A 19737-nucleotide genomic window follows, 5' to 3' on the forward strand; every position below is an offset into this window, starting at 1 on the left:
ATCCCAACAGTTTAACCTGGTGTTTCATTTCCTCAATGGTATTGTAAGGTGGGTTTGCAAAATAAATGAAATAACTGAAATAGCATAAGAACTTCTAGCAATCCCTTTCTGCATTTGTTGGTGGAGAAGTTACAACAGGACCTAAGGTTTTTTTTCTTTTTTGAAGGAAATGAGAAGTGTCATAACAAAATTAAAACGGCAACATGAAATCATCCATTACAAAATATGAGAAACAAAACATCAGCAACAAGATGCTTTAGCAAAGGAACAATTAATCAACAATGTACCATTAGGGAAAACCCATTAAGCTGACTCCTAAGTCACAGCCAGGTCAAATCTGATGCTGGCCATTTAACTCTTGCCCACAGTAAGACTTCCTACTGCACCAAGTTGTGACTATGACTCTTGTAAGAAGATTGGCACCCTGATTGGCTTCGGCTGATAGTTTTGTGCTTGGGGCTTTGAAGTATACTGTGGTGTGTGTCAGATCTCTCACAATCTGTTGGATTGCCCTTCTTTTATTTGCTGTTTTTATTTTGGCCTGGTTTTGTTGTGGTTGGTTGTGTAATGAGGTAGATAGGTAGTCCACACAGCCCACAAAGAATACAAGCACAAGCCACTAAGGGCATCACAAACACAAGCCAGTTAGGGCACAAGCACAAGAGCCACTAAGGGCCAAGGAGAGCACACACAAGCACTTAAAAAATAATTATTTTATTAAGCTAAAATGCACAAAGAATGCATTGAAAGAGAATAGGGAGATTCTATTCAATATATACAAGAAAGCCAATAACTAGCCGTTAGGCTAGTCTAACAGCTATATTGACTAGCCATTAGACTAGCTCTAATGGATAGTCAACCAGCTGGTCAAACCAGCAAAAGACATAAAAAATAGAGAAAATAAAATAAAAAATATACAAACAAAAAGTTTTACCTAATTACAAAAATACTACCCTTAAAATATGTAATATATACATGTTATATACATAGGTACATACATGTATTTATACATATTTAAATGTATAAATGCCTATGCATAATTATGTATATACATATATATATGCACATACATGTACATATTAACAGCTGGTGTGCAGTATATTTGGAGTTGTAGGTGCTGCACATTGTTTGGCTTCTTGGGTTGGAAGTATTTTGTTGACTGTGCAGGATTCTAAATTGTAGTTTTGGGGTTTGGGAGTTGAAATGGAGAAGGGAGATAGCATTCAACTTGTTCCCATGAAACTATATGTGAAGAACTATGCTTATTGGGTTAATTTTATGATGGCAGTTATAGTAGAGAAAGGTCTTGGTGGCTATCTGGATGGTTCGAGGGCCAAACCAAAGACCACAGATCCAAATTATGCCACTCTGCTGAATGAATGGGTAGTAAATAATGCTAAAATGAAGGCATGGATTTTGGGTTCATAGGAGAAAAGGATAGCTATGAACTTGTCCAAGTTCCAAGAAGCTAAGGAATCGTGGGGTGTGTACAAGCAAGAGAACTAGGTGAGACACTATCAACTTACGCAAGAAGTCAGGTTTATGAGGCAAGGGAACAAGTCTGTTGAGGAGTTTTACTCTAAGATGCAACGTGTGTTGCATGCCCTTGCTCTCATAGAAGGGTGCATTAAGTGTGAAAAATGTGTAAAACGTGATAAGTGCAATGGATGTCAAGCCTGTGTGAATAGTTTTGAGCAACATAGAGAAGCTAACAGGCTAATCGAGTTCCTCATGGCTTTGCGTGTGGAGTTCGATGGGTTAGGAGTGCTACTTCCCTCAGTTGCTCAAGCCCTAGCAGAGTTGATAGCATAAGAGACTAAGTTGAAGTCTCTTGGGGAGATAACAAAAATTGCTTCGTCATGTCAAACTCCTAATCACATTCACCTCATACTGGATGAGAAATTTTGGTAGAGTGAAAAAAAAAAGAATAATACCATTGCATGCTCATGAGGATTAGCAGAAGTGGCCGTACATAAGACAAAAGACGGATCAGCTCCATATACTGCAAAGAAAAGAAAAGCAAACAACTTCCAACATACATAAAGCAAGCACAGATACTCCAACAGGAGGACAAATTAGGCATATAGGAGCCACCAAATATGGTTTACCATGGCAACATAATCTACGCAACCGCCGCAAGATAAGAGCAGTGTGGCATCCAAATGCACCTTTATATGCATGGGCTTCATCTATGACAACAAACCTGATCCAATGAAACTTGGATAATGTTCAAAAAATGAAGAGCTCATTCGAATAAGCTTCCAAATCTAAGAAACATTAGATGAAATTTATAAATACAAAATACAAGGTGCAAATGCCGTGTAGACAGTCGTCCAAGCATATGTCAAGCCAGGAACTTCTGACATAAAATACTTGCAATAATTATACAGGCTGCAACTTTGACTAAATTAATTAACAAATAGTTGATCTAAAATAACAAACACCTGAGGTTTGATAAGATCCGCTGGAATTGATTATGAAATGGCAAGACTGATTTGTGCAACATATCTGGATTTGTAATCAACTGCACACCATAGCATATAATATAAGATGGAAAACATAGTGCATATGGTAATCACATGAAAGCTATGTCACATAGGGTGCAGATACGGCTGCGGATGCGGCGATAAAGCACTTTAAAAAACCTTGGGTGCGCGGAGGGTATATATATAATTATTAACAATTTTAAGCTAACACTAATGAAATAAAAACAATTAGCATATTATCAATTCATCATGCATAAATTCATGCAATAAATCAAATTAGCAATCTACAATTGTTATTCCTCATCAATAAAAAATAACACCACAATTAAATCAACCTAAATATATTATGGTTACGCTAAGTAAATTAAGAAAACAGGAAATAATCAAACAAGTCAAGCAGAAAAGAAGTAAATTATACTAATAAAAGTAATTAATGGACCTATATAAGGAGGAGGAGAAGGAGAAGAAGAAATAAGAAGAAAGAGAGGAGGAGGAGGCAAAGGAAAAAGGAGAAGGAAGAAGAAAAAAGGCAAGAGGAGGAGAATGAAGAAGAAAAAGAGGAGGAGGTGGAAAAGGAATAAAAAGAAAGACATGAGTAGGAGGAGGGAGAAGAAAAAGAGGAAGAAGAGAGAGAGATGTACCTATTTCACCATCATCGAAAGAGGAGGATGGGAGGAGGAGTCGGGGGGGAGTTAGAGTTGGGGAAGGGGAGGAAGAGTCGAGGGGCGCGATCGTGCCCTAACCCCTTATCACGAGTTGAACCTTGGTGTGCCACTTATGGGCAAGAGAACACTTAGAGCATATGACCTCTTATGGGTCAATACATGAACACACAAGAATGAGCCATTAAGGGTTGAGAACACATAAAAATAATGGATATTATTGGAGAATAATCCCTTTGAGAATACTACAAATGAGAGAGGGGTCTCACCCCTTTATATACAAAAGAGAGGCTCTAGGGAGTCATTGGGACCTACCCAATGGCTAGAATACCCTTTATATACAAAAGAGAGGCTCTAGGCAGCAGTTGGGACTTACGCAACGACTAGAATTCTGGCAGTTGGATAGGGTCCAATGACTCTCTACCCTTTTCCTAAAAAGCCCTTCAAGGCTGAGAATAAATACAAAAATTAAATAATAAAAATAAAAAGAATAAAAATGAAATACACTTATTTTGAATATACATGTGAAATGATTAAAATGCCCCTGAACAATATATGCATAGACACACATACACTGAAAGTTTGTCCAACAAAAAATGAAAGCTTGGGCACGGCAAGGCTTTTGTGAAGACAAGCTGATATTTTGAAGTAACATATGGCAGTGAAATGGCATTCTTCAAAAACTCTTCGCAAACACAATGACATTCCATCTCAATATGTTTAATCCATTCATGAAAGGTGTGATTTCCAGCAATGTAAATGGCACTCTTGTTATCAAAGCATAGTCTTGATGGCTCTATCACGAATGCTCAAATATCTTTGAGAAGACGCCTCAACCATACAATTTTAGTTGTAGTGATTGTCATTACTCGATATTCGGCTTATATGGAGGAGAGAGATATTTTTTGTTGCTTACATTTTCATGAAACCAAAGAATCTCCTACAAAAACATAGAAACCAGTAGTTTAGCATTTGTCATTTGGGTCTTTGCCAGTTAGAATTAGAATAACTATTTATCAACTCCAGTTATGATCATATCATCAACATAAAGTAATAAAATAACAATACTTGCAACGGATTTCTTAAAAAACAAAGCAGGAAGTATATTCAAGCTTAAGCATAATAGAACTAAAGTGATCCGTACCAAGCTTTTGGAGCTTGTTTAAGACCATACAAAGTCTTTCTAAGGCGTAAAACTTTTTTCTTAGGAACATTATATCCAAGCGGTGGATCCATATATACTTCTTCTTTTAAATCACCATTTAAAAATACATTTTTAATATCCATATGATAAATTAGCCATTTCCTAACAGAGGCTATGGTTATGAGAATTCTAATTATAGTCATATGTGCTACATGAGCAAATGTTTCATCGTAGTCAATACCATATTCTTGAGCATATCCTTTAGCGACTAACCTAGCTTTATGTCTTTCTAGAGATCTATCACTTTTAGTTTTGACTTTAAAAACTCACCTACATCCTATTGATTTCTTGTTGGTTGGTATATCAGACAATTCCCAAGTTTGGAATTTTTTCTAAGGCTTCCTTTACTTGATTATATGTGTAAGGTTGAAAGTATGAATAAATTTTTGCTAAACAAGCTCTATAGTAAGGTTCGAAAGATTCATATGGCACAAATCTATCTGAAACTCTACATGGTCTCTTTAAGTGTCTAATTCTTGTGTTTTCCAATTCTTTATGGTTGAATATTTTTCAAACACACTTAGTTACTCATTATCTTGTTTTCTTTGATATTGAATAACATTTGGATGATTGGGGGTCTCAGTAGCTGGGGATTCGTTGCAAGTTATCTCATTAATGTCTTCATTTAGTGGGGATATTTCTAAAAACTTGTATTCACTTTCATCTTTGGATGAGATAGTGTCAAAATCATTTTCTTGTTCTAGAAATGTGACATTCCTAGAAATATAAAGTTTGTTATTTTTAATATCATAACACCTAAATCTTTTTTGGCTTTCTCCATGTCCTAAGAATATATATGGAATTGCTTTAGGAGATAATTTATCATTCTTCTGGGTGAGAACAAAGCATTTACACCCAAAGACCCTTAGTCTAGGATAATCAAGAAAAACATTATAATTTTTTTCACATGGTGAATGATTTTCTTTGTTGGTTCATATCACCGACCCCAATTGTTTTGGGATGAAGGCGCAGTTGTTGTTGTTGTTGTTTCTTGTTGAAAGATTTTGAATTTTTGAAAAAGGTAGCCTATTTATAAGATATACGGAGGTAAGAGCTGCTTCAGCCCAAAAATATTTGGAAACACTTTCAGATACGAGGAAAGTTTTAGTGGTCTCTATTATGTGCCGATGCTTTCTTTCGGCAAAACCATTTTGCTATTGCGTATTGGCACGTGACCTTTGATGAAGTATTTTATTTTCTCTTAGATATTGTTTAAAGTCATTAGACATGTATTCACCCCCTGAGTCAAAACGAAAAATAGATATATTGGGCTTTAAAAGATTTGTCACTGACTTATGAAAATTTTTGAAATTCTCAAATACTTCATGTTTATGTTTGAGAAAATATATCCAAGTATAGCAGGAGTAATCATCCATAAAAACAACATAATAAGTGTATCCTCCCTTTGAGGCAATAGGGGCAGGACCCTAAACATCAAAATGAATTAGGTCAAGCGATTTAGTAGCAGAGAAAGACCTCGCTTGATATAAAATTGATTTCATTTTTGCAAGAATATAATTAGTACAAAAGATTTTGTTCATTACAAAAAATCCTTAGATGAGGAATATTGGATAATTTATACATATTAGGGTGTCCTAGTCTTTGATGCCACAAAACTTTATCCAATTTTTTAACATTAAGGCAAAAAGTCTTGACAAGAATTTTCAACTGATCCATATAGTACAAGTCTCCTTCTCTATGCCCTTCCCCAATCTGCATTCCGGACTGGAGATTTTCTATTAATCATTGGTTAGAAGTGAAGGAGACTCTAAATCCATGATCAGTGATTTGAGAAACATAAAGTACATTTAAATTTAGTTTTGGAACAAATTTTATTTGAGGAATACTAAGCTAGGACATTTTTCAAAGTTTTCAATTCTATTAATATCAAAAGAGATTTCATCGGCAGTGCAAAAATTTATTTTACTAATAAAAATTCTACAATTGGAAAGTATAGATTTATCATATATCATATGAAATGATGTACCCAAGTCTAAAAGCCAAGAAATCATACCTAGAGGAAAAGAGGAGGAGACGGCGGCGCCGGTCACGGATTGTCCTTTGAGTAGAGGTTGCAATGCCTCTACGAGTTGAGAAAGAGACATGTTCAAAATTGATTTACTTGAAGAATCTTGGTCAACTTGTGAAGTTTCAACCGAAGCAACCTTCTTTTCATCTTTGTTTTTGAATTCCGAACAAAATGGTTTAATATATCCCGGTTTTCCACAATTATGGCAAAAAATACCTACTTTTTCCTTTCATCTCATTTTGCATCATTCATACAATTTTTCTCATAGTTATTGTTTTTATAAAAGTGTGGTGGTTTGTATGTATGAGTGTTGGCACCCGATTTTGAAACGGCCAACACATTGTCATTGACTTCTTTTGCTTCATTTTGAGACCTTAATCTAGTCTCTTCCATGCAAACTTGAGCTAAAACCTCTTGAATAAAAGGAAGTTCATCTTGTCTTCTATGTATGATGTTGCTTCTCATTTGTTCAAACTCGGATCACAACCCTCTCATAAATTGAAATAATTGCATATTGTTTATTTGCTTCTTTCTAGTTTGAGCATCATTGGGAGTTTCTCAAACGGGCTCTAACTTAGCCATTTGATCCCACAACTTCTTTAGAGAGCCAAAGTACTCTCTAATACTCTTGTCACCTTGTTTACAATTGTGTATCTTTTCTTGAAGCTCCCATCAAAATGCAATGTCACATTGAGTATATGTTTGTTTAACGAAGAGCTATGATTCATTGGTTCGTTCAAACTCCAAGATAGTTTCACAGTGGGTTGTTAAAAGCATGCCTCAAGGCACAAAAGGTGTGTCTCGCCTTGAGGTGAGGCCCTCTGCACCTCATGGCACCAGCCTAAGGCATAATAATAAGAAGAAGAAGAAGAAAAAAAAGAAAAAGAAGAGGAAGAAGAAGAAGCATTTTTTATTTATTTATAATTTTAGATATTTTTATAGTTTTTTTAAAGTTCTCAAAAAAAATTGAGGCTTACGCTTTATGCCTCGAGGGTTACGCCCCACCTCAGTTTTTGGTGGAGTGCCTCGCTTCGCCTCAACACTTTTCACAACATTGGTTTTACATGTATCTTCATTCATACTTCCCATAAATAAGGAAAGTACCTTAGCATGGGAAATTTCTCATTCCTTCGAAGCTTTCTTACAACTTATAAGAGCTTTTTCTTTTTATTTGTCTTTTTCTTTTTCTTTTTCTTTTTCTTTTTCTTTTTCTTTTTCTTTAAGAACCTCCTCTTTAATGGTTTCGTCGTTTTCTTTAATGGATTTTGTGAAAGTGAGTTGTGGTTCTATTACGGAACCATTAACATACTCCCATAATCCCTCGCCAATAAGGATTCTTTTAATGGCAGTAGCCCATAAATTATAGTTTTTCCATTAAATTTTAGTGGAACTACTATTACTAATTTTTCGGCCATAGAACCAAAGAATACAAAGCAAGAGAGAAGAGAGAGCAAAAGAAATAAGTACTTGAGCAAACTTTCAACTCCTTTTGAAACACCAATGTCTCTATGCATTCATAAGAAGACCAAACTTCAAGAAGGTTAGTAGCCACGTTCCACTTCAAAATACGCTTGAGAAAGAGTTAAATAACACTAAGGAGTCGATAAGCTTTGATACCATGTCACGAGCTGAAGTATATGCCTTGGTGTGCCATTTATAGGCAAAAGAATACTTAGAGAAGATGACCGCTTATGGGTCAATACATGAAAACACAAGAATGAGCTACTAAGGGCTGAGAACACACATAAAAATAATGGATATCATTGGGGAATAATCCCTTTGAGAATACTACAAATGAGAGAGGGGACTCACCCCTTTATACAAAAGAGAGGCTCTAGGGAGCCGTTGGGTCCAACGACTCTACCCTTTTCCCAAAAAGCCCTTAAAGGCTGGGAATAAATACAAAAATTAAATAATAAAAATAAAAATACACTTATTTTGAATATACATATGAAAAGACTAAAATGCCCTTGAACAATATATGCATAGACATACATATGTAGACACATATAAATATGTATATGTTTACACTATATGTGTATACATTAACAACCCCCCCATCCCCCTCCCCCCGCCTTTAAATTTTTTTTGACAATTGGACCAAAATGGACTCGGTCAAAGTTGACTGAGTCTACTTTGGACAAATACAAGCCTGGATGCAAGTTGACCACACCCAGGGCTATTTGACCACACCGGGTGCCGCACCGGAACCAGCACCCACATCACATTGACTCAAGTGCGGCGGCCTAAATGATGAGTCCATGTGACTTAGCATGAAAGAGATAAACATAGATCACTTAAATTGCAAAATTACCAGTCTAGTGTTGGCACGAAACCATGTCCGATCAGCTTGAGAAGTGTCACCATCATAAACTCCAATATTTAAACCAATGCTTGTGTATCCTATCATTTCTGACAAAACACGCAATTGGTCTTGAGCCAAAGCCTGAACACAAGAGTCATATCTTCATATTTAGCATGCCAGATAATATAAATAAGAACCAACTTAGGCAAACAGCATATGAAAGAAAAAGCACTTCCAAGCATCTCTAGAAGTACCGCATTGGAAAATAAGACCAGAATAAAATAGCGGCTATGGAAAGTCATCAACAACATTCATCTGACCAAGTATCAGGAAGTATTCAGGTTGAGTTACCTTTGTGGGGAAAATATATATTGCACATGAGGATAAATTTCGAGATAATTCTTCCAGAACTGGCACATTGTAGCACAGAGATTTTCCACTAGCAGTTGAGGTTGAAACAACAACATTCTCACCAGAAAGTGAATAGCGTATTGATTCCTCCTGAAGAAAAGACTTTTAAAATTTCCACAGCTTAAGAGATATATGCACATCTAAAGGTTTTATTAAGCTGCATACCTGGTGGCTGTATAATCTAGATATCCCCATCTTTCTGAGTGCTATCTTTGTACTACTTAAGAGATTATCAGGAAGTTCTACATATGCTGCTGCTCTAGAGTTAACGTATTCCACATGCATAATCTGGAAAATAGAATCCCAAATGATGTAGGTAAAGTCTCACCTTTCTAAGGAGCTGGGAGCATCAGAGCAGAATTTTCTAATAACAAGAACATATATTTGGAAAGAAACCTGCCCCTGAGAGCCAATTCCCTCTCTTAGATGTTCAAGCATTTGTGCCGGCAGCAATTGATGTCTGTCCTGATTATATATGTAAGAATTACAGCTTCAGCATCACCAATATTCTATATTGAATAATGATTTTATCAGAATGAACAAAACTTTAATGTTTCTTATTTAAAAACCACAATGATCCCATCAGAACGCACAAAATCTTAACATTTCTTAATCAATGACCTCAGCATATTACATAGTGAATGAGACCATAGTATGGTTTCAAGAGACCATCATTGAGAGAAGAATATGTGCATTAACTATATAGCATATACAAAGCAGAACAAAAGAAAAGCTTGTCCTTCCATCATAAAAAAAGGAAAATGCAAGGACCATTCTAACCCTACCAAAAATAAACACAAGTGGCATAAGTGACAGCATAGATCCTATCAATTAAACAAAGAACTAAATGAACTATATCCTTTAAATGCTCCCCCTCATACTTGCAGTAAGAGTTTTGGCTTCAGCATCAACAACATACAAAATAATGATCTCATCAGAATTCACAAAACCTTTACATTTGTTATTACCACAATATCTCATCAGAATGCACAAAAGCTTGATATCTCTGATTCTATGACCATGGCACGTTCAGTGAATGAAACCAGAATCTATGGTTTCAAGAGATATGATTGAGAAAAAAGCACATTTGCATTAACTAGATAGGATATAAACAAGACAGAGCAAATAAAAAGTTCTCTTTCCATTACGAAGAAATAAATGCAAGGGCCATTCTAACCCTAACAAAGTAAAAATAGATAAAAGCTGAATAATTGACAGCATAATCCCAACCAATTAGACAAAGTACTAAAAGAACTACATCCTTTTAATGCTCCCCTCACATTCACAGGTATTGACTGAGAAGGTAAAGAGATAAAACCATCACAAGATTCATTACATAAACAATGACAGTGCATCTCAATAAGCTTTATGTGCTCACAAAACATGTGATGGCTAACGATGTAGAGGACGCCCTTCTTATCACATAACAACTAAAAAGGGAAGGTGGCATTAACCCACATATAAAAAAGCAACATGTAGACAAACACAATTTTAGTAATAGTACACTACTTCTATATAGGAAAAAGAGACTTTTTATTGTTTCTTGCATTTCTAAGAAATAAATAGCAACCTAAGGATACACAGCAACCTATAGCACAGGTTAAAGAGGTACATCAAGACACTTTTCATGTATATCATGGCAATGCATCTCAATATGCTCTTAGACCATGGTTGCCAGTTGAGAAAGCGGGAGCAGGAAGCGAGGCACTTTCAAAATTTTAGAAAGCGGGAAGCGTGGGACCACTTAGGAGTGAATCGGGAATCATCTTGGAAGCGACCTAGGAAGTGAACCGGAAGCGTCCTAGGAAGCGAGGCGGAAGCAAAAAAAATAAAAATAAAAAATACAAAAAAATTTGAAAAAAATGGGGGAAGCGTGATGGGAAGCGTTCTTCTCGTTAAAGGGAAGTGTGTTTCCCATAAAAGGGAAGTGTGCTTTCCATTTAAAAATTGCGCTTCCCCGCACGTTTCGGAAGCGCGACGTTTTGCGCTTCCGAAGCGTGCTTCCCCACTTACCTAGGCACTTCCAGTAACTCTGTCTTAGATTCATGAAACAGTAATGTAGATGATCCTCTCGCTATCACAAAACAATTAGGAAGGGGCTTGGTTGTCAAAGGCGGTGCCTAGGCTGTTAAGTTGTGTATATATATATATATATATATATAATTTATAATAATGTAATAGGTAAATACCCATTAAGGGTATTTTGGTCATTTTAGTCTTTGTAATAGGTGCCCATTAGGAAAACATTAGTACTTTTACTTTATTCCTTTTTTTGTCATTTTCTGTTTTTATAGGGACTACAAATACCAAATAGAGTTGTTGGGTTCTTTTTTGACTAGTCAACATAGAGTTGACTGGTCAATAGAGTTGTTGGAACAGTCCAACAGCTCTATTGAGGTCTCCTCTCTCGTATGTGTATAAATAGGGGCTTTTATCCCCTTTCATTTCTTAATGCTTCTCTTAAGCATTCATGCTCAATAAAATATATATTTTTTATGTTCTTGTGTTCTTTTAAATTCTTTGTTGTCTTGAATGGACTTAGTGCTTGTATAGTGCCTTTGTCCTCTTGTATTGTACCTTATGTGGAATTGTATATGTGTATGTGCACTTTGTGTTTATGATATTGTAATCCCTTAGAGGCCTTTGTTTTATATTTTGATATACTTCATTACATGGTACCAGAGCCAAGAAATCTTTCCTGGCATTTTGCCTTTTGGCTCTTGGGATTCTTTGGTTCAAGTTCGTGTTTCGTGAAGGTTTGTAATCGTTATGTGGCTTGGATTCAAGGAAATCTTGACTCGGTATGTATCTTAAATCTTTAGCATTACTTGAATTATCTATCTCATGCTTATGCACGAGAAAACACTCATTTTTCGTATTTTTGAAAAGTTATTGGCTATTTTTGTTAAAAAGTAAAATCTTTAAATGTTTTTCAAAATTATTGTTGGATCTATTCTTATTAAATGTTTTATAAGGTTTATAAAATTTGTTTGATCATGTGAAATGATATATGTGTATGCTTTTATGAGATCTAGTTTGAATCTTAGATTTTTTAACTTGTTTTATATGTATATATATGATCTAGTATTCTTAGGCATGTGTTGTTGGCATTTAAATGCTTTATTCGAACACTTCATAGTTATAAATGTCAAATCAGGTCGTATTTATTGTTATATTGAAATTTGTTTGTTTTTGAAAAAATTATCAAATATTGTAAAATAATTTAAAAAATTTATCTTAAAATGGTTTTGTGCGTTATTCACAAGTATGTTTTATGTGATTTTGCTTTGATGTATTATTGTGTGAAACATAAAATATTTTATGCAATATTAAAAAAACATTATGTGGTTAGGATCATAGTGTTCATGGATACTTTATTATTTTAAAAATTTGAATAAATGTTTTTTTATATTGAATTCTTCTTATGAGGGTTATTTTCATATTTATAAATGTTTTTAAAATTATTAAAAATAGTTATGTTATTGTTGGTCCTTCTTTTGTGGCCCTTGTGATCATTCCTTGTGGATAATTATGTCGGGTACCATATGTTACTTTTCATATATATCTTGCATTTGAGTAATATATTACTTGCATATATGCGTAAATATATTCTTATACATATCTTATGTGATTTTTCATAGCTTTTGCATAGGATATGTGGCTCTAAATTATTTAGATAATTGTACATACATGAATTTTGATCTCTTTATAAGTATCCATGATTAATTGTACTTGTGTATGCTTTTGGTTTCCCATATGATTCTTTGAGAATCCCTATATATGTATTGGCCCTCTTTAATGTTGTATGTCTTTGTTGTCTCATAGTAGACTTGCTTGTATTGACCATGCATATGATTGCATCAATTGACATCTTGTTGTTCATATGATTCTAAGGTTTCATCCATCTTTATTGCATTTGATTTGAAATTTTGTTTCCTTAAAGTAGTTCCTATATATAAACTCACTTATTTGAAAATTGATTTCCGTGATTATGTATTGCTTTCTTATGACATTTGTTATTGGATCAAGGTTAGCCGTTGAGGTGAGTTATGTGTGCACCTCATGTCATCCTATCAGTCTAGATTCCCAAGGGTTATGAGTGATGTAATGTCACTTGTCTTGGGTTTGATTAATAGTTGATTGGCCTTTGGATCCATGTTGGCTTTGTTGAACCAGAAATGTTTGTTGGGGTGAGTTGCATGCACTTCATTTTTTATCAGTTTAGATAGTTAGCTTATAGTTTGACTCTAATTGACAATTGTTTGATCTCTAATTACAAGAGTGTGTTGTATCACTCATTTGTTTATTTGGTCATTATTATGTTGAATGCTTATAATCATGTTTATTTGTGATGGCTAACAATTTTTTAAACCATGATGTTTTGAAAGATTGTTAAAATTGATATCCTTATTCTTCTTAGTGACATTTGTTTGTTTCTATTGCAAGCTCTCTTACCTTGTATGTTCTCTCCTACTATGCATCTTATTTAAGTGTCATTTTATGTAGACGAGATATTATTTGGTAGTGAGTTATGTGCACCCATTGGTTATTCACACTTTTTGTGTGTTTGTTTTGCCCATATGTGGCATTGTGATTATACTCTTGTTGTAGTAGTTGATACACTTGTTTAAGTGTCATTTTATGTAGACAATAGATATTATTGGCTATTCACACTTTTTGTCACAATGTGGACAAGCATAAGTATACTACAGGACAAAACAATAGCCATCAAGGGGCAACAACACAAGCACTAAAGGCATATAACACATTAAGAAACTAAATAGAAAAACAAAATATAAAAAATATTCATCGTTATTGAGCATAAATGATAAAAAGAAGCATTGTTTATACAAAAGAGGTCCAACCCCTACTTATACACAAAACAACCACTAAGAGAGGCTATTGAGAGCTCTCAAGGAGTCGTTGGGAGCTCCCAACGGTCATTTTTATGACCGTTGGGGAGCCCCAACGACTCTTTGGGAGAATACTCAAAGAGCCCTTGGTCCTTTGGCAAAAGGATCAAGAATAAAAAATAAGAAATAAAAAAATAAAAGATTGTACTTAGAGGACAGATTTTATTAAAAGGGAAAAAAACCAAAGTACCCCTGACAATAACATAAAATAAAAAAAGTAAAAAATATACAATATATATGCATATTTATATAAGTATATATATACAGATATTTTAACAGCTATGAATCCTAATGGGTTGTGATTTGTGAGATTGATCTTTTTTATTATTATGTGCATTAAATATGCTTTAATTGCATGTTGGATATATATGTGTTTCATATTAATTATCTTGTTCACATTGTTGTATACATGAACTTAATTAGCTCCTCTTTTCTTAAGGGCTCCTTTGAATTGTTATATTTTATATGCATGTCGGTGATGATTTGTTATTTCATTTGATGCTGACACAACATAAATATGTTCTCGGTCTTCTTAAGCGATTTGGGATGCAGGATCGCAAACCTGTATCTACGCCGGTTGTTGTTAACACAAAGATAGGGGTCAGTTCTCCGAAAGATAAAACTTATAGTGATTCACATCTGTTTTGTAGCAATACAGTACCTTACCTTCACTCGGCCAGATCTTGTTTTTGTTGACAATAAAGTTTCCCAGTTTATGCATGAACCCAAGGGGAGTCATATGGATGCAGCCAAGCAAACATTAAGATACCTTAAAGGTAGTCTTGTAGAAGGTCTAGTATATAGGCAGAAATGCAGGTATCTCTTTGGTTGTGCAAGCGTACTCAGACGGTAATTGGGCCGGAGATCCTGTGACATCATTTCCAAACTTTTGCCCGTCTTGAGGAAGATATGAAATTCTCCAATCCAAGCAGCAGGCTCCTAAAAGCTGAGTCCACACATCAAAAAGTTTAGCCCTGGACGGCCAGACTGAAAAGTTCTCTTGAGTAGCTGCACTCCCAGAAAAGATGTATTGTTGATTCTTATTGACAGTAGCAAAGAACAAACTGGCTGGGTAGAGTTTTTTGGAAGAATGCAGATGTCGGCCCCAGTTTTGCATTATATAGTGAAGTAATTGAGAAATTCGCCATCTATGGTGACACCAGACCATGCCATTAGGCCCACCCGATATAATGAGAAGTCTTAAGATAGAGCCTCATTCTCCAAGAAAAGAAAGTTTTGAGGTGTCTAATATTTTTCTCCTTTCTCCTTTCTCCTTTCTCCTTTCTCCTTTCTCCTCTCTTCCTCTTCATCGAATACCAAAATAGTAATGGATTTTTTGCAAGTGATTGTTACAATGCCTTATAATGGACACTGGTTGAAGATAGAAAGTTGATGAAGCTACAACCTTTGAAATCTAGGTATTTATCACTGGCTTACTGGGGTTATACATGTCAAGCACATTTTTGCATACCCTCCTATCTCATGTCAATATTCAAAATTTGCAAGGGAACTGAAAAAAAAAGATCTAAATCTTGTAAACTGGCACCTCGGAACCTCACCTACTGACCTAGGTGTTAGAATATGTACACTAATAGATTGGGTCGGTTTAGATCCAGATCCATATACCCATTATGTACTTTTAACATAACAGTCATATAAATAGAGAAACACGCCACCCACCTAGGGTGATGCCTCTTTTGGGATTCCTCACTTTCTCTTCCATCGTCTTTCTTCTTGTTTTGTTGTTTGTGCAGGGAATCGTATTTCGGAGGCGTTCTCACATGGTATCAGAGACTATAACAAATTCAGTCTCATTAAAAACGTGATTGCACATCTCCTCTTCTCTCTTCTCAAGTAGATCTGCCCTGCAAGTCAGATCTGCATCTTTTTTCTTCTCTTCTTTTTTAATTAGATCTGATTCACAAATCAGATCTGTTCATCCTCGTTGGCTTCTCTAGATCTGATATAAAAAAAATTCAGATCTGTGTCTTTTCTATTCTCTTTTCTAATCAGATATGATTCACAAATCAGATCTGTTCATCTTCGTCGGCTTCTCGCTCTAGATCTGATAAAAAAATCGGATCTATTTTCTTTTCTTCTCATAAAAAAAAAATCGATAAGTTTATTTCTTCCAAATCTTCTTCATTCTTTCTCAAATCTTTTTCGCATCATATCAGATATGTATAGATCTAATCGATTTCCCTATTTTTCATACTAAATCAGATCTCATCAAATCCAAATCTTTTTCTTCCCAACAAAAAAAGAGGAAAAGACATCACCTTAAGTTCAAAAAAAAAAGGGGACACTTTTCTTGTTGATCACACCCTAACAAAAGAAAGGGGTCGTGTCTCCTCTCCCTGCCGATTTCCAAAAAAAAAAATCGACGATATTATTATTTTATTCTTCTGTATCAGAAGTTGTTTTCTTTTTTATTAATCATTCTTCTTCTGCTCACTTTAATATATATATATATCCTTTTCTTTTTTATCTCGTGCCTTTTCTTCTGTCTCCCATTTTTTATTTTTCAGTTCCGTGTTTTTCTTGCTATTCATCTTTTCATTATTCTCTCTTGACTATTGCAAATGGTTGGGCTAAATGCCTATTTTTTCAGTCATCTTATTACTGAAAAACTCGACTCCACCAACTTAATTACCTAAAAAAAGCAAATTATTTCTTTCCTGTGCACTGTGCAGTTATGATTTAATGGGACACCTTCATGGATAGATTTTTGCCCCTTCAGAATATGTTTCCCACACAAGCTTCAACAGGAAGACAGCTTGGAGAAGGTTGCAAAATCCCAGATCTGCAATCCTGATTTTATTGCTTGGCATAAGGATGATCAGACCACAGTTGCACTTATCTTGGTCACTCGCTCGCGTGAAGTCCTGTCCAATATTCCATCTGGTATTGCTACAAAGTATCGACATTCTGCATCACTAGTATGAGAAAATCTTCACCCCGAAGGTCTATCAATTGAAGGCTGAATTTGCATATCACAGGAGAGGTGATTCTTCCGTAGCCGATTATCTCTCAAAAGTCAAAGTTATTCAAATAATACTTAGACTTTGATAAAGACACTATAGGGGAAGGACCTCACACATTGGAATGAATTAAATTCGAAAGGAAAATAAGCCCTTTTATTTGATCTAGAGAAAGAGAGTTCATGGCTATTACAAACCCGACAACTGACACAAGAAGAAGACTAGACACTTCGGCTTTTAGCATCAATAAGACCTTTATTACATAAATTATTAAGAAAACTGAAATTGCAATGTCCTAATGTACGATGCCATATACTAGCATCCTGGGAAACAACAATGCACTTCGATGATGAAAATAACGCATGAGTGACTGAAGAAGAACTAGACGACAAGATAGACGACACAACTGGGGCTTCATTAAGCAAGTACAGATTCTCATATCTCCTCCCGTCAGCGGGTATCTGATTCGTGTGAATGCTCTTCACAAAAACCGAAGACGGAGAAAAGGTGACATGAGAATTAGAATCTTGACATAAATGAGAAACGAAAATTAAATTTTTTTGAAGATTAGAAATAAAAAAAAACATTTGATAAAGAAAGTGAACCTTTATTGGTAGGAATATTGGTAGTGCCCACATGAGCTATGTGGTAATGTTTTCCATCGCCAGTGATTACACGCCCATTTCCATAATAAGGTTCAGAGTTAGCGAGCTTCCCTGGATCTCCTATAACATGATTGGTTGCTTCAAAGTCTAAAAAACCAGCCTTGATAATGTCCTGGTGGAGGTGGCATGCCTAAGTGGGCCGACCAAGGATTCCCTGTGGGATTGTGCGGCTGTTGAATATTCATCTGACCAAAATCAGCACTGAGAGTATCCATATCATAATGTGATCCAACTATAAAAGCAGCTGAGAAGGTGTTGTGGGAGGACTCTGAAGAAAGTAAGCTGGAACACGAGATAGCTATCCACCTATAGGCGGGGCTAGCTCCAGCAAGAGCATGAAAATGAGGAGGTATAGGAACAGTGGGTGGTTGAAAGCAAATACAGAAGTATAGTTGGATCTCTTCAATATTTCACTTTCACTAGGCCTGACCTTATTTTTGCAGTGAATCAGGTCTCTTAGTTCATGCATAGGCCTCAAACAAAATACTTGGAAGTAGTTAAGCGTATCCTCCGGTACATAAAAGGTACTATTTCTGATGGGCTAGTCTATATGAAATCACCTCATACGCCTACCCACCATTCAATCAAGGTGATTGCATATTCAGATGCTGGTTGGGCCCATGATCCAACTACAAGAAGATTTGTTACAGGTTATGGGGTTTATTTAGGCTCCCACCTTGTTTCTTGGGCAAGCAAAAAACAAAAAACGATTGCACGATCTAGCACTGAGGCAGAATATCGAGCTATGGTGGTTGTGACTGTTGAAGTCACTTGGATTACGCACATTTTATGTGGCTTACACCCGGTCATTTTCAGCTCCCTAGTCTATTGTGACAATCGAAATGCAGTTTTTATTTCCACCAATCTCGTTCAGCATGGCAAAATGAAGCATGTGGAAATTGATCATCATTTTGTTAGAGAAAAAGTTAAATTAAAGGAAATTTGTCCCATGTTCATTCGTGGCGAAGACCAAGTGGCAGATTTATTCAGTAAGGCTCTTCCAGGAAATCGGTATTGAGATTTAAAATCCAAACTGTCCATGGTTCTCCACCATGTTCAGTTTGAGCGGCATGTTAGCAAATGTACACCAATGGATCGGGTCAGTTTAGATCCAAATCCATAGACCCATTATGTATTTTTAACATAACGGTCATATAAATAGAGAAACACGCCACCCACCTAGGGTGACGCCTCTTTTGAGATTCCTCACTTTCACTTCCATCTTTTTTCTTCTTGTTTTGTTGCTTGTGCAGGGAATCGTATTCCGGAGGCGTTCTCACACTAGGCAGGCTGGGAATAAGGTAGTTAACTCTCAGAAATGAGGGCTTTGTTGGAAAAGTGGTTGTGGTACCTTGGAACCAAAGATAATCCTTGGTCCAAACTGCTTGAAACAAAACATAAGCTAGTTGGGAGGCTGTGGAGCTGGAAGCTTAACATAAAGTGGAAACATGGATCTCGAGCATGGATTGATTGGACTAGGGTTCTCAATTATTTTAAGACTTAGGAAACAGGGAAGAATTAACCTCTGGTTTGACAAGTGGATTAATGAGTTCCCACTAGTTAAATACACAGAAACCCAGCCTTGCAAAAATCAGAATCACAGTTAAAGATAGAAGGGAGAAGAGGGATGGTGCATTTTTTTTCAGAAAAAATTACAAATTAATTGACTGGTTATACCTCACGAAATGGCAGAAGACCCAGAAGCATAAAGTGGATGGAGCCCTATGGTGCTGTAATGGGTCGGATACTTACATGGCAACTACTTTTTATAGAGCTTTGTTGGAACCAGCTTTGAGACTTTGGCCTAAGCACACCTTATTGGGACCTGGCCCTTCACCTAGAGCCTTGGTTTTTGCCTGTCTGATATATTTAGGCAAAGTGCTTAGTCAAGAAAGTTTTGATGAAACTTGGAACCCAAGGACCCAGCAAATGTACCCTATGCTTGAAGGAGGAAACACTGACCCATCTGTTCTGGATCTGTGAATCTTTTCAAGGTGTAATAGCCCTCATGTGGCCAGATTTGGAGATGACTGTTCTTGAGGATTCATGCTTTAGTTCTCTTTCATCCTGAGAAACTCAAG

General features: G+C 35.8%; 1 protein-coding gene across 7 annotated transcripts in view; it reads right to left on the reverse strand.

The window, feature by feature from the left end:
* Positions 1-19737, reverse strand: part of LOC149818886 (UBQ, helicase-c and DEAD-like helicase domain-containing protein) — a 257306-nt gene that overhangs the window by 199544 nt on the left and 38025 nt on the right. For 6 of the 7 annotated variants that reach the window (XR_016427405.1, XM_089985760.1, XM_089985759.1 and 3 more), the window contains exons 6-13: positions 9494-9562; positions 9263-9385; positions 9038-9187; positions 8696-8827; positions 2445-2524; positions 2306-2356; positions 2109-2203; positions 1935-2002 (exon numbers count right to left, since the gene is read on the reverse strand). Coding sequence is in view for 6 of the 7 variants with exons in the window: in XM_089985760.1 (XP_089841886.1) it covers positions 1935-2002; positions 2109-2203; positions 2306-2356; positions 2445-2524; positions 8696-8827; positions 9038-9187; positions 9263-9385; positions 9494-9562 (768 nt within the window). In the remaining variant the exon portion in view is untranslated. The remainder of the gene's footprint in view (positions 1-1934; positions 2003-2108; positions 2204-2305; positions 2357-2444; positions 2525-8695; positions 8828-9037; positions 9188-9262; positions 9386-9493; positions 9563-19737) is intronic. The other variant, XM_089985761.1, reaches the window with a different exon arrangement.

The sequence above is a fragment of the Nuphar pumila genome, chromosome 13, assembly GCF_984573655.1.
Source record: "Nuphar pumila chromosome 13, dmNupPumi1.hap1.1, whole genome shotgun sequence".
Classification (NCBI taxonomy): Eukaryota; Viridiplantae; Streptophyta; class Magnoliopsida; order Nymphaeales; family Nymphaeaceae; genus Nuphar; species Nuphar pumila.